The 25,835-nt window shown below is 33.9% G+C and overlaps 1 protein-coding gene across 1 annotated transcript in view; it reads right to left on the bottom strand.

Moving 5' to 3' along the window:
- Positions 1 to 6,566: 6,566 nt before the first annotated feature.
- Positions 6,567 to 25,835, bottom strand: part of LOC123233944 (cytochrome P450 3A4-like) — a 33,811-nt gene continuing 14,542 nt past the window's right edge. The window contains exons 4-13 of the mRNA XM_044659938.1: positions 23,283 to 23,382; positions 22,098 to 22,211; positions 21,562 to 21,650; positions 20,325 to 20,473; positions 19,444 to 19,571; positions 17,814 to 17,886; positions 16,281 to 16,441; positions 14,274 to 14,500; positions 8,046 to 8,208; positions 6,567 to 7,125 (exon numbers count right to left, since the gene is read on the bottom strand). Of these exons, the coding sequence (XP_044515873.1) occupies positions 7,030 to 7,125; positions 8,046 to 8,208; positions 14,274 to 14,500; positions 16,281 to 16,441; positions 17,814 to 17,886; positions 19,444 to 19,571; positions 20,325 to 20,473; positions 21,562 to 21,650; positions 22,098 to 22,211; positions 23,283 to 23,382 (1,300 nt within the window). The 3' untranslated portion in view covers positions 6,567 to 7,029. The remainder of the gene's footprint in view (positions 7,126 to 8,045; positions 8,209 to 14,273; positions 14,501 to 16,280; positions 16,442 to 17,813; positions 17,887 to 19,443; positions 19,572 to 20,324; positions 20,474 to 21,561; positions 21,651 to 22,097; positions 22,212 to 23,282; positions 23,383 to 25,835) is intronic.

Here is a 25,835-nt window from a genome sequence, read left to right as displayed (position 1 = left end):
AATACACAAAGAAGTTAGTATTTGTTAAGGGGAAATTTAAAATGTCAGAATTCAATTGAACACAGTCTTAAACAGATTCTGTTAAGAGGTATAGATTTGATAGGGATTGGCTTTCTAATGGCTTCAAATGTTGTCCTGTTTTCACTGTACCTCAACCACAGGATATCCTTGGGTGAAAAGCAGACAACCCAAAAATGCAAGAAGAGTTGTTTTGACTGCTTATAAGCCAAGGTATAAAAGCATTTCTTTTACAATTTCTGTCACCTGAAAGACAGTCAGTCTATTCTATATTTGACAAATGGTTAGCAAGAATCTATATGGTGGAAACTAAGGATTCTTTTACCATTTGCATGGAAAACAAGATTTTGGAAAAGAGACAAATACTGATGTTCTTGGGTGAAACTCTGAAATGGGACACAAACAAAAAAAGTGTGACTTCTGAGGAAACCCTGAGACCAACTAGATCCATGTAAATCTAAGGCTTTGGTCAAAGTTTATACTCATATGTTTGTGAAAGAAATGGAGAAGGAAAAAAAGAACTAACTGAACTGTTCATCCACTTAACAGAGGTATTAATAGTTAGCTCGATTTCTGGGTGAACATTCTGGTCAGTTAATTTACAAAAAAAAATGTTAATATATTCAAAAGCAACACGTTGAACATTCATTTAAATAATACTGATATGATTTTAAGGTATACTAGACACCAAAAAGAGTTTTGCAAAAATGTCTTTAGTAGTTTAAAGCAGCGTAGTTAATGAATGCAGTATATTAAAAATGAGAAATATGTCCCCTCCTCAATATTCCCATGTTCACTATAATCAAAATCATCAAGGACTATTACCAATTTAAAAAATAATGAACAATTACTCAATTCATGATTTTCTCTATTTTTATCCATTAAATCACTGTAACTTACTAATACCAAGTAAGACTAACCTATTGGGATTTATTGTTTTTTTGGAACATGATCAGCTAAATCACTGTACAAGACACTTGATGCCAATGAGCATTATAAAATATTCCTCAGACATGGAGATCTTCAAAAGATCATCTGTAGGGGCAGCTGGGTAGCTCAGTGGAGTGAGAGTCAGGCCTAGAGACAGGAGGTCCTAGGTTCAAACCCGGCCTCAGCCACTTCCCAGCTGTGTAACCCTGGGCAAGTCACTTGACCCCCATTGCCCACCCTTACCACTCTTCCACCTATGAGACAATACACCGAAGTACAAGGGAAAAAAAAAAAAGATCATCTGTAATACCCTCTCATCCCCTGAAGTTTTTTTAAAAAGGCCTCTCATTTCTAATTATTTGGTTCATAAGTTAATTATGTTGCTTTTGAAATCCTAGGTATTGGGCTGGAATATAATAGAGAAATCTGGAACAGGATTGTAGATGAGGAATAAGACAGAAGATTTCCAGTATTGGTTTGCCTTTTTTGGTCCTTTTTACAGCCAATAGAACAATAAGTACATTTATAAAAAAGAGTGATTGATTGCTCACTTTAAGGAACCTGCAAAAATTAAGAACATTTAGAGTTCAACAAATAATCACTAACAAACACAGGAGGGAAACAGAAGTGGCTATAAATGTTTATGATATATTATAGAAAACAGAATTATACAAATGAAGACAAACTAAAATGTCATGTGAAACAGTGTTGAGTTGTTATGATTGTAAAAGAGATCCTACATTGATTTGACCTCACAAACTGTAATAGAATAGGCAATCAATAAATATTTAATAACTATGTATTCATGTTCTATTAACTCTTTTGTTCAAAGATAGAATTTTGCTGGAATTAAGAGATTTTATTAACTTCCATGACCAATAATCCTGTATGTTTCTTTCTCCTAAAAAATGGAATTTAAAGAGTCTGCTATGTATTTGTCTTCAAAAATCATTGTTTGCTATAATGAATTTTGAATTATTATTATAGTTAAATCAAAATAATTTGTAACCAACACATTTTTATTATTCTTCTCTTTGTCTTGGATATATTCCCATCTTAATAATGCTAAGTTGACTCTTAATAGCTTATTCAAAACAAATAGGCATGTAACAGTAAGTTAATGTTGTTGAATTAAATTTGTCCATGTGGCATAAGACATTTGACTCATTTGAAAATTAAATTGTACTAACAAAAACCATATTGAAAAATAAAGCTGTGACTCTTCACCTGTATCTCTTTAGAAGTTCCGAAGAGAAATACTTGGAAGTGTCCTACTAAGGTCAGAATAAGAAGGCAGAGCAGGAAAGTAGGGATCTTGCCCCAAATCATACCATCATAGAAGCAATGAAAACTTACAGCTCCCTAGAACTAATTTTGAAAAGAGTAGGGCAAAAAATGCTGAAACTTAGATCAATTATTACTCTGTGGAACAGGGGTCTTGAAGGGTCTTCTCACTAATGATTTTTGTAATCCAGGACTGAAGTAAAAGACAACAAGTTTACTGTAGCTTCTTAAAGGGGAATCCTCTAACTCTAGACAGCAAATGCTTAGCAGATGCTCTGCCAGCAAAATGTATGGCGAATTGCTCCATTGGCAAAAAGCAACAATGGCAAGAATGCCCTAGTGGCAAGCTCAAGGGTCTACATGTAAAACAGACTTTTTGTAATAATATTAACACAAGATGCCCCACCTGGTCCAACCCTTTGTTGGGGTGAGGAGGGGGTGCTATGGTGTTTACAATCTTGAGTGCCTGATTGAATCCCCAGCAAAAGGTTCTTTCCTCCATCTCCCCACTAACTTATCAAACTTGTGATTTTTCAGGCTTTACCCATAAGTAGGCAAGGAGATACATTTGCAGGGAACATGGTATCTTTAAAAAGGTACTGGGAGACCCCCTGTCCTAGCTGTGTCTTTATCATACTTCCTAGATATCTTCCCAAACTGAAGCCTGCCAGATAAGTTTCAACTGAAAGTCTTTAAAATAAAGGTCAGACAAACATTTTTATTGTAAGGGGAAGGCAGTTTTATTCTAAGAGGCAGTAATATTAAATCTAATTGGGGTCCTGAAACTACTGGGGTACAAGTCAAGGAACTGATAATACCTTACTGAGAAAGACACACTTTTATCCCACTCATTCATCATCATTGAATTGGGCAGATCCCAACTTTAACATGAAAGAAAGTCAAGAAAAGTCAAGAAAAAGGCTGGATAAATGAGCAAATAACCAAAAAAAGAACCTGACAATAAAATGCATGAGGATGGCAGGGAAGTTTCAAGAACAAAATTTGAAAGAAAATGTCATGAAAGCATCTGCAAGAAAAGCCTCAAAAACAAAATGAATATTAGGCACAGGCCCCGAAAGAATTCCCAGAAGAGCTAGCAGGAGAGACTATTTTTAAAAAGAAAAAAATTATTCTGAAAATCAAAGAGCAGTAGAAAGAAAACTGGAGGGAAATGAGAGAAATGAAAGAAAATTAAGGAAAGAAAATTAACTTGCTAAAAGAAACATTACTTAAGAAAATAACTGGTCAAGCCAATATAATAAAAATGGCAATTCTTTCAAAGATAATCTATTTATTCAATGCCACCCCAATAAAATTACCAAAAAACTTATTTTATTAAGATGGAAAAATATAACAATATTCATTTGGAAGAACAAAAGGTCAAGAATATCAAATGAATTAATTTTAAAATGTAAAGGAAAGAGGTCTAGGGATACCAGATGTTAAACTGTATTATAAGGCAATAATTAACAAAACTATCTGTTACTGGCTAAGAAATAGAAAGGCAGATCAATAGAACTGAGTAAACCTTCAATACATATTAGCAAATTATTACAACAACCTTTTGTTTGACAAATAGAAAAATTCAAGCCTTTGAAATAAGAACTCACTTTTTGATTAATTAAAGGGTTGAGAGGGCAAAAAAATCTGGCAGAAACTAGAAAAGACTAATATGTCACACGATTTACTAAAATAAGGTAAAAAAATTGATATATGGCCTAAACATAATAGAAAGATATCATAAGCAAATTGGAAGAACATGAAAATATTACTATTGTATTCATGAATAGAAGTTTTTATGAATTCATTTTTAATTTTTATGAATAAAAAGGGTAGTAGTATTATGAAATTTAAAAGGATCATTTTTATTACATTAAATTAAGATGGCTTTGTACAAATAAAACCAATGAATCCAAGATTAAAAGGAACACAGAAAAACTAGAGGTGAAAGTTATATGGAGATTCTTAGATAAAATTATTATATGGAATATAGAAATAATGGTCAATTTTATAAAACTATGAGTCATTTTCCAATTGATAAATTGTCAAAGGACAATGTAAAATTTAAATTAATATTCAATAACTCGAAGTATTATATTTTATAAGATTTATTAGTAATCACTTGAGATAGAAGAAATAAAAGAACAAAAGTTTAAAAAACCCTGAGTAAAAACACGTGTGTTTTTACTTGCCTGGCTTTTACCTAACCTCCAAAACATTCCGGGGAGCAGAGCAAGAGAGGGAGGAGCTACATCAAAATATATCCTCCCTATGTTAGCACATAATATGTTTAGTAAATGGGATGCTGGGAAAGAGAGTCCTGGGTAGCAAATTCTATTACACAATATTAACATGTAGTTTCTGGATAAGAAAATCAATACCACAGATAGTCATAAGAAAAAAATGCTCTGTTTGTATAAAAAGTGTTTTCTAATTATATTCCTGTAGTTCCAGAGTTTGTTTTGGCAAGCTATACATCTAAGAATTTTATTTTAAATGGGTTATCTCTTACTGCTTCTTCTTGAAGGACTTTATTGATATTATATGGAAATGCTGATAATTTATATGATCATGGGAAAAGGAAAAGAAATTATATTGTCTGAAATATTTATATCATCTCTTTGTGGTGGCAAAGAACTGGAAGTGGGGGGAATGCCCCAAAATTGGGGAATGGCTATATATTGTTGTGGCATATATTTGTAATGGAATACTACTGTGTAGCAAGAAACAATTAACAGTTTGATTTTAGAAAAACATGGAAAGACTTGCATGAAATAAATCATGAAGATCAAAACAAGTAGGACTAAGAGAATGTTGAATACAGCAACAGCAATGTTGTTTGAAGAATGAATTATGAATGCCAATCTTCAGAGAGATGAGTATTTGTCAAATGGTAGAATTCTCTATTATGGGTGAGAAAGAAGGGAGAACATAAAATGTAACAAATAATTTTAACGTAATTTTGAAAGGAAAGAAAACAATCCCTTAAAAAGCAGGTTTGACCTAGTGGAAAAATAAATATGAAATTTTATTTTGGAAAATAACTCCTTAAAAATTAGAAATAGTCAAATGAAAGCTAATTAATCCATAAGAGTTTAAGAAAAAGTCAAAAGAATGAAAAAAGAACAAAATGTCAAATATATCATCAGAAAATCAACTGTCATGGTAAATAGATCAAGGAGAGATTATATAAGAATTATGGATTACTATATATCCATAATCAGAAAAATTGCTTAGACATCTTTTTTTTAATTATAAGGGAAAATTGACAAGATATACTAGAACCCAGGAAGTAAGGTAGAAATTAAAAGTATCTACCAATCACCTCCTGAAAAAAGATCCCCAAATGAAAACTCCTAGGAATATCATTGCCAAATTCCAGAACTCCCAGGCCAAGGAAAAAATAATGCAAGCAGCCAGAAAGAAACAATTTAAATATTGTGGAACCACAGTCAGGAACGGAGTGTTTAAAATAAAATATTCTAGGAACTAAAGGAGGTAGGATTACAATCAAGAATTACCTACCCCCCCAAAATTGAATATAATCCTACATAAAGAAAAATGAAATAGAGTAAATCCAGAAAATCCTGATGAAAAGACTACATTCAAATATCAGTGTTAGTAAAAACATAAAAAAGTAAAGATGAATGAGAAATCATAAGGAATTTTTCAAAGTTAATTCATTTTAAAACTTTATTTAGTTACATTAAATGACCAATAACTCTCATTTACCTCCCATTCTCCTATTTGAGAAGACATTCTAGTGACCTCAGCTATTTCTCTGTTTTGACAATATCTAACCTAAGAGCAACCTTGGGTAAAATGGAGGTCAGCCAGATACTTAAGGAGAGTAGTTTTGACTAAATGCTTTTGCTTTACAGTTCTTGTCACCGTAAAGAAAGTCTTTTTTGTTGATGACAAATTGTTTGCATAAATATCTGAGTGGTCAAAAACTCAGGATCCTTTTTAGCACTTATATAGAGAAAAAGAAAAGAGACAAACACTGAAATTTTGGGGTAAAATCTTCAGTGGGACATGACCAAAAGAGTGTCCCTTTTGAAGAGTCCCTGAGACTGAACCTGATCTATGTCAGTCCAAGGCTTTTGTCAGGGTTAGTATTCAAATGTCTATGAAAGGAATAGAAAAATAAAAAAGAAATAACTGAACTATTAGTCCACTTAACCAAGATATCTATGGTTAACCCAGATTTCTGAATCAATATTCTGATGAGTTAACTAACAAAAATAATTAAGATACATTGACCATCCAACTAAATGATATTAATATGATTTTAAGGTATACTAGATATCAAAAAAGGGGTTTCCAGACATGTCTTTAGTGATTTGTAGCAGCAGAAGTCTTTAATGCAGAATATTAAAAATAAGAAATATGCTACCACATATTATTATAACATTCAGTGTGATTATAATAGTCAAGGACTGTTTCAACAGCTGCTCAATTCATGCTGTTCTCTATTAATCAGTACAGTCTAGTAACATCAAGTGATACTAGTATGTTGGGATTTATTTCTTTTGGAACATGATCAGATAAATCAACATAGGTGACATGACACCACCAGGCATTTTACAATTGTTCTCAGACATGGAGATCTCCAAAAGGCCATCTGCAATACCGATTAATCCCCTGAAGTTTAAAAAAAACTCTCAATTTCTTCGTTTGGTTCATAAGATAAATTAAGTTCCTTTTGAAGTCCAGGGATATACTGTTCTCGGAATATAGTAGAGAAATGCGAGGCATGATTGTAGATGGGGATAAGTAAAGTGAGATGGAGGATTTCTAGTGTTGATTTCCTTTCTTCTTCCTTAATACAGCTTGCAGGACAATAGGTACAGAAGGTGTAAGGAGTGGCTGATTGCTCAACTTCAGGGGAATCTGCAATAATTAAGAACATTTATTTAGAGTTCAACAAATTATCAGCGACAAATAAGAAAGAAACAGAAGTGGTTATAAATGCTTATGATATCAGTATATGAAACAAGATTATACAAATAGAAATAAACCAGTTAGAATGTCATGTACAGTAATGTTAGATTGATATAATTGTAATAGAAAGTTGACATACAATTGACTTCAGAGACAGTCACAAAATGGATAATCAATCAATCAATCAATCAATGTATATATATATATATATATATATACATATATATAATGTAGTCATGTTCTATTAATACAATTCTGCCCTAGGATAGAATCAAGAATTTTGGTGAAATTAAGATATTATTAACTCCTGGACCTTTAACATTGCATATTTTTCTCTCATAAATAAGAGAAATTAAGAGGATCTGCTATATTTTGGTCTTCAAAACTATATTGTTGGCTATCAAGAGTATTTTGTCATTTTTGCTGTTATTGTTATTATAGTTAAATCAAATTAATTCTGAAGGCAGCACTTTCATTTTTCAGATCTTGGCCCTCTTTATGTTTCATATTAATAATTATAGATTCGGGGGCAGCTGGGTAGCTCAGTGGATTGAGAGCCAGGCCTAGAGCTGTGAGGTCCTAGGTTCAAATTTGGCCTCAGACACTTCACAGCTATGTGGTGCTGGGCAAGTCACTTAACCACCATTGCCTAGCCCTTACCTCTTTGGCTTTGAAACCAACACAGAGTATTGATTCTAAGATGGAAGGTAAGGGTTTAAAAAAATTATAGATTGATTGAATTCCTTGCTTACAATAAATAGGCATATAATAAGCAAATGCTGTTAAATTAAATTTATTCATGTGGCATAAGACATTTTATTAAGATGAAAATAAAATAAAGCATGAAAACAAAAGATGTGACTCCTTACCTGTGTCTCTTTACAAGGTCTGAAGGAAAATTCCTGCAGGACTCGGCTAACAGCAACTTTCATACTCATAAGTGCAAATCTCATCCCAATGCAGTTTCGAGGACCAGCACCGAAGGGCAGGTACACATAGGGGTTGATGCTTTCCTTGTTTTCCTTACTGAACCTATTTTTTTTTCAAAATGGAAGGAGAAGCAAAGTGTAAAAAAGAAGATCCAAGACTTGTCAGAAGAACAATGAAACTAATTCTATAATACATAATCAATCAACCAACCAATAAACATTTTTCTAGTGTTTTCTATGCTCTAGGCATTGTAGTAAGTGGAGGGATATAAAAAAAGGGGGTGATAAACATTCCTTGTCCTCAAGGACAGGGATCTTACAATATAAGGGAAGAAGGAATACACAGAGAATATCTATAATGCAAGCTATGTACAGGATAAATAGGAAATAATTATCTGGAGAAAGGCACATGTCTAAAAGGAATTGAGGAAGACTTCCTTTACAGGGTAGGATTTGAGTTGGGACTAAAGGATGCTAGATAGGTCAGTAGTCAAAACAGAGAAGTGAGAGCATTACAGGCATGGGGGACAGCCAGAGAAGATCCTTGGAGCATAGATGAAGTGTCTAGTATATGGAACAGCCAGGAAGGCCCTGTGGTAGAGTGATAGCAGCATAAGAGAAAAGAAGAAAGGACTTTTTGAGAAATGTTTCAAAAGTTAACTAAACAGGTCTTAGCAATAGACTGAATAAGGAGGATAAGAGACACAGGAATAAAGTATAACTACTAGGGAGTCAGAGGACCTAAGAGTATGATGTTGCCATAAATAAGAAAGATGAATTGAGGGTTTCCAGGGACTGATAATGAATTATGTTTTGATCATATTTAATTTAAGATGATCCCTGGACATCCATTTAAGATGTGTGAAAGGCATTTGGAGTTGAGATTGGGAGTCAAGAGAGAGTTTAGGGCATGATAGGTAGATTTGAGTGTCATCAGCATTATGATGGTAATTAAATTCATGGGAATTGATGAGCTCACCAAAGAAAATAGCATGGGGTCAGAATAGCAGATGGTTGAGGTCCAAATGCTGAGAAACACCTAGGAATTAGAGGAAATTATATGGAGGAAGATCCAGTAGAAGTGACAGAGGAGTGGTCAGATAAGTAGTAGAAGGACTATAAAAGAGTGGGGACCCAAAAACCTAGAGAGAAAAAAGTATCAAAGAGAGGAATGGTCAACTAGATCAAAAGCTGCAGTGAGTTCAAGGAGAATGAATATTGGGAAAAGGCAGTTGTATTTGACAACAAAGAAAGCATTAGCAATTTCGGAGAGAGCAGTTTCAGTGGAATGATAAGGTTAGAAGCAAAACTGTAAGAAGAAAGGAAGAGGTAGAAGCAGAGTCAAGATGGCAGAATAAAAGGAACATTCCAACAAAACTCTCCCAACAGTCTCCTCTATACAACTTAAAAATAGCATGTTAAATCAAATCCAAAAATGGCATATCCAGTAAAAGGATGGCCGGAAACATTTTCCCACTCAGGTCAACTTAGGAGATCAGAAGGAGAATTCTATGGAACAGGAATAGGGACTAGAAAAAAAAATCACAAAATGACAGGGATACCTATTATGGACCTTAGAGGTGGCTATGAGAACAGCAGTAATATCAGTTTTCATGGCCCAAAGATAACAAAATGATTAAACACATGGTCAGAAAGAGATTTCAGAGGAAACCTGTTGTAGGACTAGAAAGAGCATCAGGGATAGTAACAGAAAAAGAAATTGAGCCAATCATAAATGATCTGCCCAAGAAAAAAATACCTAGGACTACAGAATTTATAGGTGAACTCTAGTAAACATTTAAAGAACAATTAATTCAATATCATATAAACTATTTTTTGAAATTAGGTAAAGAGAAATTTTTTTAAATTCCTTCTATAATGCAGAAATTAGGGAAAATTTAATTATAATTGACTATAACAATTGCAAAAATGACAAAAATAAAGATCCAGAAAAGGCTTTTGACAAAATACACCACCTTTTCCTATTTAAAAAAAAAACACTAGAAAACACAGGGATAAATAAATTTTCTTAAAATGATGAGTAGTATTTGCCTAAAACCCATATTAAGCTTATCAGTTATAGGAATAAACTAGAAGTTTTCCCATTAAGATCAGGTGTAAAACAAGGATGTCCATTATCACCATGATTATTCTGTATTGTACTAGAAATGCTAGATATGGCAATAAGACCAGAAAAAGACATTGAAATAATAGGAATGGCCAATGAGGAAAAAATTATCATTCCTTAAAGATGATTTGATGAGTCGAAACATTTAACATTAGCAAAATTGAAGGATATAAAATAAATCATCAGTGTTCTATATATTATAAACAAATATATAGTAGAAAGAGATAGAAATAGACCTTCTGTTTAAAATAACTGTAAACAATACAAATACTTGGAAGCATGTGCACAATTACAAAAGACTTATCACACAAATAAAGGTAATTACAACCAATTGGAAAAATATTAATTGCTCATGGATAGGTCAAGCCAACATTAGAAAAATGATGATTCACCTCAAATTAATTTAACTATTCAGTGCCATACCAATCAAGCTACCAGTTAATTATTTTTCAGCAGTAGGGGAAAAAAACAACAAAATTCATCTGGAAGACAGAAGTTCAAGAATATCAAGGGGGAAAGTGGGGGAAAGCAAAGGAAGAAAGGGTATTAATAATAACTTTCAAATTATATTACCAAGCAGCAATCATAAAAATAATATGATATTGAATAATAAATACTGGTTAATTTGTGAAATAAATTAGGTACACAGTATACAAAAAGTAAATTGCCACAGTAATCTAGTGTTTTCTTTGATAAACCTGTAAATACAGACTTCGAGGCCAAGAAATCATTATTTAACAAAATCTACTGAGAAAATCACAAAACAATCTGGCAGGAATGAGGCATACATAAACATCTCATGCTGTACAACCAGGTAAAGAAAAAAATTGGTAGATGATTTAGCCACAAAGGATAATATCAAAAGCAAATGAGGGTGGGGCAGCTGGGTAGTTCATTGGATTGAGAGTCAGGCCTACAGATGGGAGGTCCTAGGTTCAAATCTGGCCTCAGACACTTCCCAGCTGTGTGACCCAGGGCAAGTCACTTGACCCCCATTGCCCACCTTTACCACTGTTCCACCTATGAGCCAATACACAGAAGTTTAGGGTTTTAAAAAAAAGCAAATTAGGGAAGCATATAAAAAGTATCAGTCACATATATGGATAAGAGAAGATTTTTGTGACCAAATAAGAAATAAGAGGATCAGAAGGTAAAATGGACGACTTTGCTCATATGTTATTTGAAGTTTTTGCACAAAGGAAGTCAATTCAGTCAAAATTATAAGGAAAGCAAGAAACTAGAATAAAATATTTTATAACAAATTTCTCTAAGGGTCTAATTTTTCAGATACCAAATTTGAACCAAATTTATGAAAATAAGAGCATTTGTCCAATTGATAGTCAAAGGATATAAACAAGCAGTTTTCAGAAGTCAAATCTATCAGTAGTTATATGAAAACATACTCTAAATCTATATTGACTAGAGTAATTAAAATTTAAAAATCTTTGAAGTACCACCTCACTCCTATCAGATTGGCTAACATGACAGAAAAAAAAATGACAAACTCTGGAGGACATGTGGAAAAATATGTACACTAATGCAGTGTTAACTGTGTCCAATCATTATGGAGAACAATTTGCAACTATGCACCAGGGGCTAAAAATTCTATAAATCATTTGATGCAACAATACCACTAACATACCTTTATAACAAAGAGAAGGGGAAAAAACAAAAGTAACAAAAATATTTGTAGCAACTCTTTTACATGGTGGCAAAAATTTTGAAATTGAGAGGATGCTCAACAATTGGTGAATGACTGGAGAAACTGTGGTATAGGATTGTGAGGGAATACTATTATGTTACAAGAAAGGATAAAGTGTAATGGATTCAGAAAAATATTTGGTAAGACATATAAACTGATGCTAAGTGAAATGAGCAGAACCAGAATAATACTTACATAGTAATAACAATATTGTAATAATGATCAACACGTAACACTTATCTGCCTTGCTCAATATAATGATCTGAAACATTACTAAAAGGATCATGATGAAAAATGCTATTCACTTCCAGAAAGAGAAGTGATGAACTCTGAGTACAAAATAAGCCATGTTTATTCTTTCACTTTACTTTTCTAAAATTCTTATCACTAAGCTAATATGGACATATATTTGGCATGACTTCACATGTAAAATTGATATCATATCACTTGCCTTAGCAATGGGTGGGGAAGGATGAAGACATTTTGGAATTCAAATTTTTAAAAATCAATGGAAGAGTGAGACTAGAAAAAAATCAAGAGATGTGCCTTAAGAAGATAGCAATAATAACCAAGTCACTATCTACCTCTCTTCAGAATAATTCTTTCCTATAATCATGTCCTTTTTGTTATTTGTAAATTATAAAAATTCCAAACAGGGTTTGAAGAGCTCTAGCTAAATTTCTAAATTTCAACAAATGCTAAATTTCAAAAATCTCTCAAAATTTATTCTAATATTAATATTATTTATAATTTATTAGATACTAAAGCATTGATTACTAAGAAATGTAAGCCACTAGACTGGTAATCTTTTATTACAATAGAATTTCGCTGATTTGAAAGTCTTTTTGTGTTGCACAGTGGATAGCATCAAGTCTGGAGTTAGGAAGACCTGAGTTCAAACCTGGCCTCAAACAAGCAACTGTGTGATGCTGGGCAAATCAATTATCTCTATTTCCCTCAGTTTCCTCCTTTGTAAAATGAGATGGAGAATGGAATGGCAAACCACTCCAATATCCTAGCTAAGGAAACTTCAAGTGGGCTCACAAAGAGTCAGACACAACTAAACAAATTTTAAAAGATTATTAATAATTCTTTATAATCAGAAGATGCTGATGATGGAAATGATATTGATAATGAAAGGAGAAGGTGGAGGCACCAGTTATCAGTAATCTTTGTTCCTTTCCATTATATTGTTAACCTTTTAAGGATGTTAGTTACATAGGACAAAAGAGATAAAGGACATTAACAGAGAGGAAAAATCAAGTGAAAATTTATTCAGAATAAAAGAAACATGGGCATATTTATAGGCAGTAAGAAACAAGTCAATAAATAGAGAATAATTGTAAATAAGCAAAAGAATGAGGATAGAAGGCCCAAAGTCCTGGAAGGGATGGGATGTAATGGGATCATTTGAACAAATAGAGGAGCTTCCCCTTGGTAAAGAGGAAGGTTGTTTCATTTTTCTACATAAACATAAAGGAAAAGCTAGTGGCAGAAGTCATCTAAGTGGTGGGAGATGAGGAAGATGGGAGAAGAAAGAGTTCACTATGAATGATCTAACTTTTTTAGTAAAAATATAAGGGAAAGTACTCAGTTGAGGGAATTGGGAGAAGGGAAGCAATGGGAGGTTTGAGAAGGTATGAAAATGTTTCAAATAATCTTTGTATTGAGTAGGATAGTGCGTGCATTTAGCCAAATAACTAAGAGGCATCAGAAGTGAGCTTTGAATTCAGGTCTTCCTGACTGAGTGAAAAAATATATCCTCTGTTTGATACTCCCTAAAACATTTAGTCACCATTGAGGTTTAAAAAATCTACAAGGAAATGATTCATGAAAATACAGATGGTTACATTCATCATGTCCTATAGACTAGATAAATAAAAGAAGCAAAGGTTATAGAATTTAGAGCTGAAAGGACCTCAGATGACATAAAACTAAGTCCCTCATTTTTCAGCTTAGGAACTCTAACAATGATCAGGATTCAAAATTCACTTCTGACACTTCTTAATTATATGGCCAAGTCCAAATCACTTATTCTCTCTCTCTCTCTCTCTCTCTATATATATATATATATATATATATGATTTAGTTCCTTCATCCATTAAATATGGAAAATAATGGCTAAAGTTGCTGTATCAAAACTATTGAAAGAGCCACTATAGGCTTTATACATGGTTTTTTGTGAGATTTGAAGAGGCTCAGAGCCATCAAGCTAAGCAAGAAACAAAGCCAAGATTGAAACCCTGATCCTGTCTCCCAGGTCAGTATTCTCTCTAAACCACTTTAACAGAAAATACTAAGCAGTAATTCCTATGTTTAAAAAAAAAAAAGTAAGTACCTTTCAGGACGAAACTCTTCTGGTTCTGGCCAGTATTCTGGGTCACGATGAAGGACGTAGGGAGGAGCCATCACCACTGTTCCCTTAGGAATTGTCAAGCCATTGATCTCAACAGTTTTCTTAGCAACTCTTTCAATCCTTCCCGCTATGGGGTACAGCCTGAGATTTTCATTTATCACCATGTCTAGGTATTCCATCTGGACCAAGGCATCATAGGTGACAGCTTCCTGGGAAGAGAACAAAGACATTTATGTGTACTAAGGTGACATATCACATCTAACCTTCACATGTTTTGTCTTTTACAAACTCCATCATAGCCCTAGTCACCAGACATTTACACTACTCTCTTTTAGAGGAAAAGTATAAAAATATTTTTTTACTACTAAACTTATGGAATGTTGGGAGTCACTGTAGTTGCCAATGTGCTAAATGAAATGATTCAAAAATTGTGAAGTCTGTCAAAGTGAGATTTGTATCTATATAAATGTTTTTCAAGAAAATGAGCCCTTTTGAGCTTCTGACAAAATTCTTAAACCTCAGTAAAAAGAAATGATGTTAAGATGGAACTTTTTCTTCTCTGATTCTTTCCAGTCTTCTCTTGGAACAAATCAGACAAACTATGAAATATAAGGTAGAATGGCAGACAAAATTTACCTCCATCAAGTTTATTTTTGATACACATGAAACTTGAGAAGAGCTCTTCTTACTCTTCACTGCTACTCAGCATCCATTTCTTAGCCTCTCTGCTTATGCTTCTTAAAACGACTACCTTCTATCTGGACTCTAGAAGTTCCAACACTCTTAGCTCACCATAAATGTTGGAATTTTATAGTACTGTTCAATAGCAGCTTAACATTTTATATTTACAAGAAGAGACCCAAAGTGATACACTGGCAATGATAGAATTTGGGAGAGATACATGGATGATGGGACAGATTTCCCAGTGTTTCTCATAAAAGATAATATAGGCAGTTATCTACTTGATGATCATATTCTACTATTCTGACATTTCTATATAGCTTAGAGAATATTATGGTGCTTGGGAAAGCATATAGGGTGGTCAATATTAGCAGTCATCACTCATCTACAAGAAAGACAATCCTGGCAATCTGCAAAATAAAAAGAGTAACATACAAAAAAGATCTGGTCCCAAACAAAGATGAAACAGAATCTGTCCCCATTTTCTTATGGGACTAGGTTTTTCTCAGCACAATAACAATGGTTGATGTTTGGCTTTGCCAGATGGTCAATGATACACATAGGGACCCTTTTAGGAATTTATCTACCCTCCATTCCACTGTAGCTTGATCACGCATCACTGTTTAAATGGACTATTTCAATATCTTCTCAAGGCTATAGTCTAACTTCATAAGAAAATAACTGTTTGAGTATTCCCAAAATCATGACTATCAAACTTGGTGCAAGATGATCCTGGTATGTCAAAAAAGTTCTTTGGTATAGATAAACTCAAGTTTCCATACAGGAGACATTTTGTCTTCTGCATGAGTTTATAACTCTTGTTATCAGTCATATCAGAGAATGAATGAAATTCTGAGAAAAGGATAATCAAAACAAGTAGAGGAGTGGAGGGCAAGCAAGGGACAAGGAAAGAGAATATGAAAAGAGGGAAGGAGAAATAGAGTAGGTTATTAGTAGAGAGACCCAAAGCCATAAAGACCATTAGTATCAGAAGAGATGAGAAAGGAATGCTTAGTGGTGGGAGGACTATGGATTGACTGTGTGAACAAAGGACAAATGGTTTTTTTTTTTTCAGAATTTTGCTTAGGGTTCATGCTAGTTCCTGAAATATTTCATTCCCTGTGAATCACTGGTGTTCCAACACACCTTTGCCTTTTCAAACCATGATCATGCCTCAATAATGTGCAAATACACAGTCAGCAAATACACAGTGATTTTGACAAAACTTCTCTTAGAAGATGAGGTAAGTGGGTGAATAGGTACTAAGTTGGAAGGTAAGTGGAAATAGTTCTGTTCTCATCTTCTCACCTTGTTGGGCAAAACTGCATCTATCTCCTTCTGAAGTTTCTCCTGGATTTCAGGATTGGTAGCCAGGTGATAAAAAAGGAAGGAAAGGACAGAGCTGGTAGTTTCATAGCCAGCAAAAATAAAGATAATGGATTGAGCCAGAATTTCTTCATCACTCAGATCTGAAATAGAGGCAAGGGAGATATTTAGAATGTTAGATATAACATTCCTTTGTTATATCATTCAGTTAAATCACAAAAAATGTATTTTTTATACAAATTATACAAATATATTGATATATAAAAGATCTTAAATAAGTTAATATGATGAGAATCCCCCCCAAAAAATTTGCCCCCACAAGGCAGGGGAAAAGGTTACATAACTGGGGTTACTAGACTTCTTTTTTTCTGTATCTGTTCTTTCATATCTCCAGTATCTGTTCTTTCCATACACATGCCTCATCCTCAGTTCTTATTTCTGGGTTAATAAAATTGACAATTCATTTTGAGGAATTCTCTCTTCTTTCTAACATATGATGTCAAAAGACAGACACATTAGAAGGCTATAGCAATAATTCAGGGCAGAAGGGGCCACTAGGTGGCTCAGGGGATTGAGAGCTGGATCTAGACACAGAAGGTCTTGGGTTAAATCTGGTCTCTAACACATTTTAGCTGAGTGACCTTGGGCAAGTCCCTTAACCTCCATTGCCTAGCCCTTACTGCTCTTCTGCCTTGGAACCAATTCACAGAAATGATTCAAAGGCAGAAGGTAAAGATTTTTTTAAAAAAATAATTCAGGGGAGACTGGATAAGCTCTCCCATTAGGCTGCTGGGAAGAGGGATGGTGAAGTAAGAAATTGCCTCAACCTTGCATGGAGAGGGGAGCAGTTCCCTCCAGCATGCATATACCATAGGTTTACCAACACAGGTGAAAGCCATGGGATAAAGTAAAATAATGGGATTTAGAGCAAGAGGGATCTTAATCATTTTGCCCAATACCCTGCTTTTTGTCTAAGACAAGGAAGTCCAGAAAAATTAAGTGACATACCCAAGGTCACACAAGTTTTTAGGAGCATAGTTATGATATGTTAGAGCCATCATCTAGGCTTCAGACTAACTTGACCATCATGAATTCTAATATATTTTTGGAAATTGTCTCCATCTGGATATCCTTCAGGTTTCAAGCTATGTTTCTAAGATGGCAAAGTGATATAAGAGAGAATTGGAGTTAGATATGGGTTCAAATTCTACCTCAAAGATTTACTAGCTATGATCTTCTGGAAGTTGCTTAAACTCTTTCAGCTTTAGTATCCTCATCTCTAAACTGGAACTATTATAACAAGTTTATAGAATTGTTATGAAGATCAAATGAAGTATTATATATAAAGTGCTCTGCCATTTTAAAACCTTGTAGCATCGTTATTATCATTGTCATTGTCATCTTTGTTATTGTTATTGCCATTTTGTATATCATCTAGGCAAATTGGAAAATTTCAATTATCACAAATAGTGGTTTCAAGATTCCAATTGGTAAGTACCCTTATTCCCAAATTACCTTTTTGAGAGTGTGACTCTGAATTTTTAGAAGTCTGGGAATCCATCATAAGTTGAAGGAAATCTACCCGATGCTGAAAAAGTAATGCAAAACACTAATTCTAGTAGAACACTTGAGAAAACAGCTCTTAGCTATGAACACAGAAAATTAACATCCCTCTTACAGAATAGACAACTGAGTGCTTGCTTCAGCAATACAAATGCTAAAAAACAGAATAGACAACTGAAGATCTAAATAATCAGAAGTCACTTTGTGACTTCAGCTCAGTGACAGTGTTAAATTCTACAAAGATATTTCCACCAAAAACTTCAGAGACCCAAAGAGCCTGCACCTCAAATGAAGAAAATAAGGGCTTAAAATCAGATTCTTGAATTTTAAATGGCTCTGTCCCAATCACCAGGACAGAATTATGAAAAGGAAGTAGACACTAGAGAATTTAAAAGAAAATATTAACTACTTTAGGAAATTAATTCTCTTAAGTCTAATGAAAAGGACATAAGGATAATTCTTCAATGGTATAAAATATGACTGATATGGACACACTGATCACAATCTTATAAGAATGTCATGGATGGTTTTTCAGCATCACTATAGTCAAAGAAACTGTTTCTCATTATGCCAACAAATGGACATATTTCTTCAGCATCAGCTGGATTAATTCCTAGATCAGCAAACATACAACAAACCAATATACCTATGCTTGAAGATTTTTTATTTTTTCTTATAATATCTTTCCCATTTATTAATAATTAGAAAACAATGAGAAAGTAGTTACATGTAAAATAAGTTACTTTCATAGTACTGAATTGTTTTCCTTAACCATTTTATAATATAATATTTTGTAAAGGAATTTGTTTCAATGTTTCCTGACAAGTACATAACACAAAATATTTTTAAATAAAATATATTTTATATACATATAAACATACAATGTATTGTTTTTTCTCATCATCATCACTTTCATTTCCTTGAAGACTTTTTAGATAGCAAGGGTTGACAAGAACTTGAACTGTTCTAGCACAGCTTTCAAGAATTAAAAGTCATAGGAATTCCACACACAAAAAAATTGTTCAAGTAGGAACTTCGATATAAAATTTAAATTATTTTAAATTTGGGCCCAGATTCCAAGAGCAGAAATTTGAAAAAAAAAATGTTACTGGCACAGTTGTGTTTTTTGCCTATTCTTGTATAATCTTTAGTATGTGTGTCAAGTCATGTTTTGGATAGTATGTAAATAAAGAACGGTACTCTCTCTTCTTGATTTTTAGTTATATGTTATATACTAATTTACAGTATATAATTGAGTATGAATCTTATCCCATTTATGAGACTGTAACCTAATTGAGAAAAGAGATAGTATCTTTTCTCTCTTTGTATGCCGAGAAACACAGATCACAAACTCTGAAAAATATTAAATAATAAAAGCATATGATCAAAGAGTTAGACATTCCTTCATGTTACAGAAAGTACACTAAAAATATCTGAGAATCCAAATTAAACAAAAATTCAAGCAAGTGTGAATATCAAGGGAAGTAGAGCACCAGTTTAGCTTGTTCTACAGAGTTTAAAAAACTCAACCATTGACATCATACACATATTCTTATTCTAAACATTGGCAAGATCTACTCACCTTCTCTGTAGTTTTCTTTCGTTCTTCTTTTATTTTTATAACAGATTTTGCTAGGAAATCTGTTGCATCTTTTGGAAATACAGTTATATTCAATTTATTAAACAAAGGAATAAGGAATGGGAAAATTGCTGAAGAAAAAAACACAAAAAATTCCTTATTAAACTGTAGGATTTTATGAGAGGTGCAGTAAATTTTATTTGTAGCATAGGTGAAGAGATGGTAACAGAGACACAAATTATAATGAGGTTTAATTTATTTTTTAAAGAACATCAATTTTCTGTGAATTGGTGGGTGTCAATGAAAAGTCCAACAGTAGCAGGGAATCTCTCCAAAATCAAATATCTTGTGCCATCTCTGGTTGTCTAGAGCAGTGGTTCCCAAACTTTTTTGGCCTACCACCCCCTTTCCAGAAAAAAATATTACTTAGCCCTCTGGAAATTAATTTTTTAAAATCTTAATAGCAATTAATAGGAAAGATAAATGCACCTGTGGCCATCACCACCCTCCTGGATTGCTGCAGCACCCACCAGGGGGTGGTAGCACCCACTTTGGGAATCACTGGTCTAGGGTAACAATTCAGCTAACTATGATAGATCCAATCAGCAAGTATTTCCCCTAAGGACTTGGGTCAGTTGCTTTCTGAAATCCCTCTTTCTCTAATAGATAGATAGTAATTAAGGAAGTCAACTCCCAGAATTTCTGAAATTTTGTTCTCATCTCTATGTATCAGTTTCTCATTCTGTTAAATAAAGGGATAAGATTTGATGACTTTTATGTTTCCATCCAACTGTAAACCTGTGATTAAATTTTTGAATAGTCTTCAGGAATTTCAGGGTATTGAATTTTTAATTATAAATTTCTATAAAGAAGAACCAACTTACTTATTGAAAGAATGAGTGGGTCCAGAAAACTGAATCTAATTAACTTTCTGATTTCTCTGACAAAAGGATCATTTGGGTTATTCATGGAATCAACATGTATTCCAAAGGAAGTACTGGTGATTACATCCATGCTGTATGCCCCAAAGATGCTGAGGATAGAAGAAAAAAAGACTTATAACATATATTTCATCTTTCATCTTCAAGCAAAGACATGGAGTGAGACCCTAAGTCGGTAGTGTCAAACAGTAGATATTGATGTCACTAGATTCTTTAAAACAATACTTGTGGGTCAGAAACTGAAATAGAAAACCACATATTAATATTATTCACATAATATTGTCTTTTTTATTCAGATGCATATTCCTCAGCTATATTTTAATGTGGTCTGATTTGGTTTCCAAACTATGCTCTATGCCCAGAGGGCAGTTTGAGAAAGAGGAGAACGTGGTCAGTGGCATCAATTAAGTAATGATTCCCTCACAGAAATTACATAAAAGTCCCAAAGCATTTTATGAGTCAATGCATGAGTGAATGAATGAATGAATGTATTATTGAGTAATCAAGGTATAAAAAGCATAACAATGCTGATCACTGTTATCACTACCTGTTCCTTAGCTGTTAGAAAAGTACTGGAGAGTTGAGAAAAATGCGAAAATATTTCTGAGTCTCAAGAAGCTTCTATTCAAATGGGGAATAATATGCATACATATATACATGCATAATACATACATAAATCAATACCTAAAAGATAAAATGTAGAGCACCAGTGTCTTGTAAATGGCCAACATGAGATGGCCTTTGGAATCTGAAATTTAAAAACACCCAATGCCCAAGGAAGCTAAAACAAAACCAACCCAGACATCATTCCAAAAGCATGTGGAATGTTTTATAAATGTAAAAGAGACCATTAGTTACTTTGAAGAATTTTTGTAACTTTTAAAGGTTTAATTGAATGATAATTTTGGAAGCCGAAGTGCAATGGGATCCGAATGAGAAAATTTGAAGAAAAACAAGCAAAACTAGTCATCATGTTTCAATACCTTCCTCAAAGAGTTTAGCCACAGAGAGAAAGAACAAATTATGTTGTCCCTTATATTTGCTTTGATAATTAAAAAGTCAGGACAATAACCCTAAAGTGGGTGTTTTAGTTTTGGAAAAGGGGTAATAGGAGAGGGGTTTAAGGAATCAGGGTCTTCTGATGCTCCTCAGATTGCTACAGTTTTTATCCCATACTTACTCTTTCATAGTTACAGGCTTGCTTTTCTCGGCTTCTTTCTTCATGTTCTTCACTAAGACATCTCCATATTGGTTTATGATGGGAAACATCTAAATGCCAAATAACAACAGTTACATGTGGAAAACAGGGTTTAGGAGTAAACCAGATTTCCAAAGCCAGAAGAAGCATGATGAAATTTCATAAATTTGCTTTTCTCTTTTAAAATGCATAGAATCATAGATCTAAAGTAGGAACAGATTTAAGAGCCATGTAGTCAGATGACTTCATTTTAAAGATGAGAAACCCAGAGTGGTTAAGTGACTTGACAATTCTGAATATTGATTTTGAAGATTTCATTTGAATGAAGATCAGGTTCTTTAACTCCAGAGATAAAGTTCTCCCCATTTTATTGTAAAAAACAGAAAGCAAAATATTCCCTTATACAACCCTCACATTTATTGACATAAAATTAGACTTTATCTGGGAAAAAATCATTGGAAGTTTCTTATTTCCCCTTAGACTTAGTCTTTTAGAATGACCAATGTTCACTGCTTTACCTCCTTAAGTTTTCCACTAGTAAATGTTGGAGACAGCACTGTTCGAATCCTCTTCCATTGCTCATCTTCAGCAATTGAGATGGCACTCTCCAAAATCCCTGCCGGACCAAACATCTAGGGGGAAAAAGTCAAAGGCAATACCACTCATGCATTAAATAGAATCAAAATTAAAAGTCCATTGCACTTTCCAGTATATTGAACTAATTTTTTAAAACCTTTTCCTTCTGTCTTGGAAATGATCAATTCCAAGGCAGATTGTGGTAAGGGATAGGCAATTGGGGTTAAATGAATTGCTAAGGGTCACACAGTTAGGAAATGTGTGAGGCCACATTTGAACCCAGGACCTCTCATCTCCAGAATTTGCTCTCTATCCACTTAGCCACTTAGCTTCCCCTGAACTAATTCTTTATAAAAAAAATCTCTACTTTGTTAGCTGACTTTTAATAGCCCATTTACTTTTGTGGCATGAATTATCTTCTCTGGATCTCAAAACTATATCTGTTGTACCTATAGGAACAGTTTCCAGACTTCCTTGCTATAGAAGTTGCTTCCCAAGATAAGGCTGGGGGGATTGAGCTGCAAGCAATGTTATTTCCAAAAACCTTGGGTACCATGTCCACCTAGGCTATCTCTCACAGGTGAAGTGGTGATAAAGATGGTGGTGATAGTGACAATGATAGGATGGAACACCTTACTTCCTATCTCTCTCAGTGCTTCCCTCCACAGGATTTTTTAGTCCACCATCATAACTGAGAAGGCTTGGCCAAAAGCAGGAAATGAACCTTAGAGGTATTTCCAAGACTGTCTCCTTTGGTCATCTCTCTGTTGGAGGCAGCTGTTAATAATTATTGCCCATGGAGATGAAGAAGAGAGACCCATTCTCCACAATGCTCTTTCCCTTTAATAATGGCCTGGGAAGAAAGATTAAAAGCAAGTCTAGTTAGTGGTAGGGAAGTATTTCCACTAACAAATTTGGGGGGCCAAAAAGATGACCCAGAAAAATTGCCTTCTATCTCCCCCTCAAGCTGAATGGCCTTTAGATAGACTCTCTTGCTTGCCTTGTCTTCTATGAGAATATCAACATTGAAGCTAATGTTTGTAGATAGTTTGAAAATTGTGTGACTCTTAACATGCTTAGAGAGTTTTCCATATTGCTATCAGTATCATGCTTACACTGTCACTTACCCGACGATTGGTGAAGACGGAATAGCACTCTTTTACCAGCACTGTTTTGATCATCTCTGGGTCCATAGTGGCCAACACAGCTTGTTTGCCATCAAAAAACCTACATCCCCAAATGGAACAAATTATATCAGTCACCTGTTAGACTATTTAAAACAGAGTTGAGATGGCAATTTGGAACTATGCCCAAAGGGCTTTAAAAGACTATCTGCCTTTTGATTCAGCCATAGCACTGCTTGGTTTATACCCCAAAGAGATAATAAGGAAAAAGACTTCTACAAAAATATTCATAGCCAAACTCTTTGTGGTTGCAAAAAAATTGAAAAATGAGAGAATGTCCTTCGATTGGGGAATGGCTGAACAAATTGTGATATCTGTTGGTGATGGAATACTATTGCACTCAAAGGAATAAAGAACTGGAGGAATTCCATGTGAACTGGAATGACCTCCAGGAATTGATAGAGAGTAAAAGGAGCAGATCCAGGAGAACATTGTACACAGAGACTGATACACTGTGGTACAATTGAACATAACGGATTTCTCTACTAACAGCAATGCAAGAATCCAGAGCAAGGCTGAGGGACTTATGAGAAAGAAAATTAGCCACATTCAGAGGAAGAACTGTAGAGGAGAAACACAGAGGAAAAACAATTGCTTGAACACATGGGCTGATGAGAATATTATTGGGGATGAAGACACTAAATGATAACTCTAGTCCAATTATATGGAATTAGGTCTTAATCAATGATACATGTAAAACCCAGTGGAATTGTGTATCAGCTAAGGGAGGTTAGGGGAGTTTGGGGGAGAGGGAAAGAACATGAAACATGTAACTAGGGGAAAATATTCAAAATAAAAACAAAAATCTAAATAAATAAATAAAACAGAGTTGAGGCTATAAATTGACACTGATAAACTCACTGTTCCCTTATGTTTTCCTTAAGATATAGAACTGAACCACGAATCCAAGATATAAATTATCAGTAAATATTTATGAAATCCTTAACTTAAATTAGAATCCTGCTTAGGACACTTCCTAGCTCTTGACTGCATGTAAGTCATGAACATCTCTCAAATTCAGTTCCTGAAAAATCCACCTTAGAGGGTTGTTTTGAGAATCAAATAAAAGAATGAAAAAGTGCTTTGAAACCTGAAAAAGTAGACTTTTCCTGTTTTTCTCTTTGTTGCTGTTAATATCACAGAAATATAAAATAATGTGTTATGATGTATGTATATGATGTATGATAGGAAAAGGGAAGTGTCTTGACTATCAGGCTGTGATTTTTGAGTTATACTCAGAATAGGGAAATGATGGGGACTTTTGTGAGGAAGAATAGGCACAAGCAGATTTATGCACAAGAAAGATCATTCTACCAATAGTATGAAGAATGAACCAAATACTATAAGAAAATAACAAAGGTGGAACAACTAGGTGGCTCAGTGGATTGAGAGTCAGGTCTAGAGATGGGAGGTCCTGAGTTCAAATCTGACCTCAGACACTTCCTAGTTGTGTGACCCTGGGCAAGTCACTTAACTCCCATTGCCTTCTATCTTAGAACCAATACACCATTTTGATTCCAAGATGGAAGGTAAGGGTGTTGTTGTTTTTTAAGGATTAAAAAAATAAAATAATAAAGGACCCACCCATGATGAAAAATACTATCTACCTCCAGAGAGAAAACTTGCTTTATTTTTTGAAACATGCTAATGTGGAAATATGTTTTCTATAACTTAACATGTATAATTGATATTATATCATATGCCTTCTCAATGGGTGGGCTGGAGAGGACAGTACTTGGAACATAAATATTTTTGGAATAAATGTTAAAAATAAATAAGTCTTTTAATTAAATTTTTAATGGACCAGGTAGGAAGAAAAGTGAAGCCAAGAAGAATCCTTTCAAGGGCCCCAACAATAGTTTATATGAATAGTCATAAGAACTTTTATTAGTGTTGGTAGTAATGGCAATAGGAATAGAAAAGAGACTTAAGAGATGTTGTGAGATAAGAGAGAGTAAAAGAAATTGAATATAACCCTCAAAGTTATGAAAATTGAAAACCATGGAAATTAGAGGTTTCAAATTCACAGATGTTTACCAACAGCTGCAAAGCTCCTTGAAAACAAATTAAAATGAAAATGGAAATTGCTTAGCAAAATAATGAAAATACAAGAGAGATGTTAATTTATGAATGTCTAAATCAATATTCAGTTGCAGGGACCCATTAGTACTTGAGTTCAACACCTCTACCGTAGATGAATGTGCAAGAAGAAATTCAGAACTCAAATGGAATAGGGTCAGGGGAATAATACCCAACCTACGTCACTTTGTAGTACATTGAAATTGACTAGAATATGTAGGAGGAAATATCCTGAAGAGAGCAGGAAATGCAGGTTTGCTGTGCAGAAGAGGGACCAAGTCTGGAAAGATATTTAGGAGTCATTTTAGAAAGGAAAAGTACTAGAACTTAGAGAAGGGAACAAGTGCCAGAGAGGAAGAGTACAGACACAAAGAAAAGAAAAGAAAAGAAAAGAAAAGAAAAGAAAAGAAAAGAAAA

Source organism: Gracilinanus agilis, chromosome 1 (genome assembly GCF_016433145.1).
Source record: "Gracilinanus agilis isolate LMUSP501 chromosome 1, AgileGrace, whole genome shotgun sequence".
Lineage (NCBI taxonomy): Eukaryota > Metazoa > Chordata > Mammalia > Didelphimorphia > Didelphidae > Gracilinanus > Gracilinanus agilis.
The sequence above is the reverse complement of the archived record's forward strand: the minus strand, read 5'-3'. Positions and strand labels throughout refer to the sequence as shown.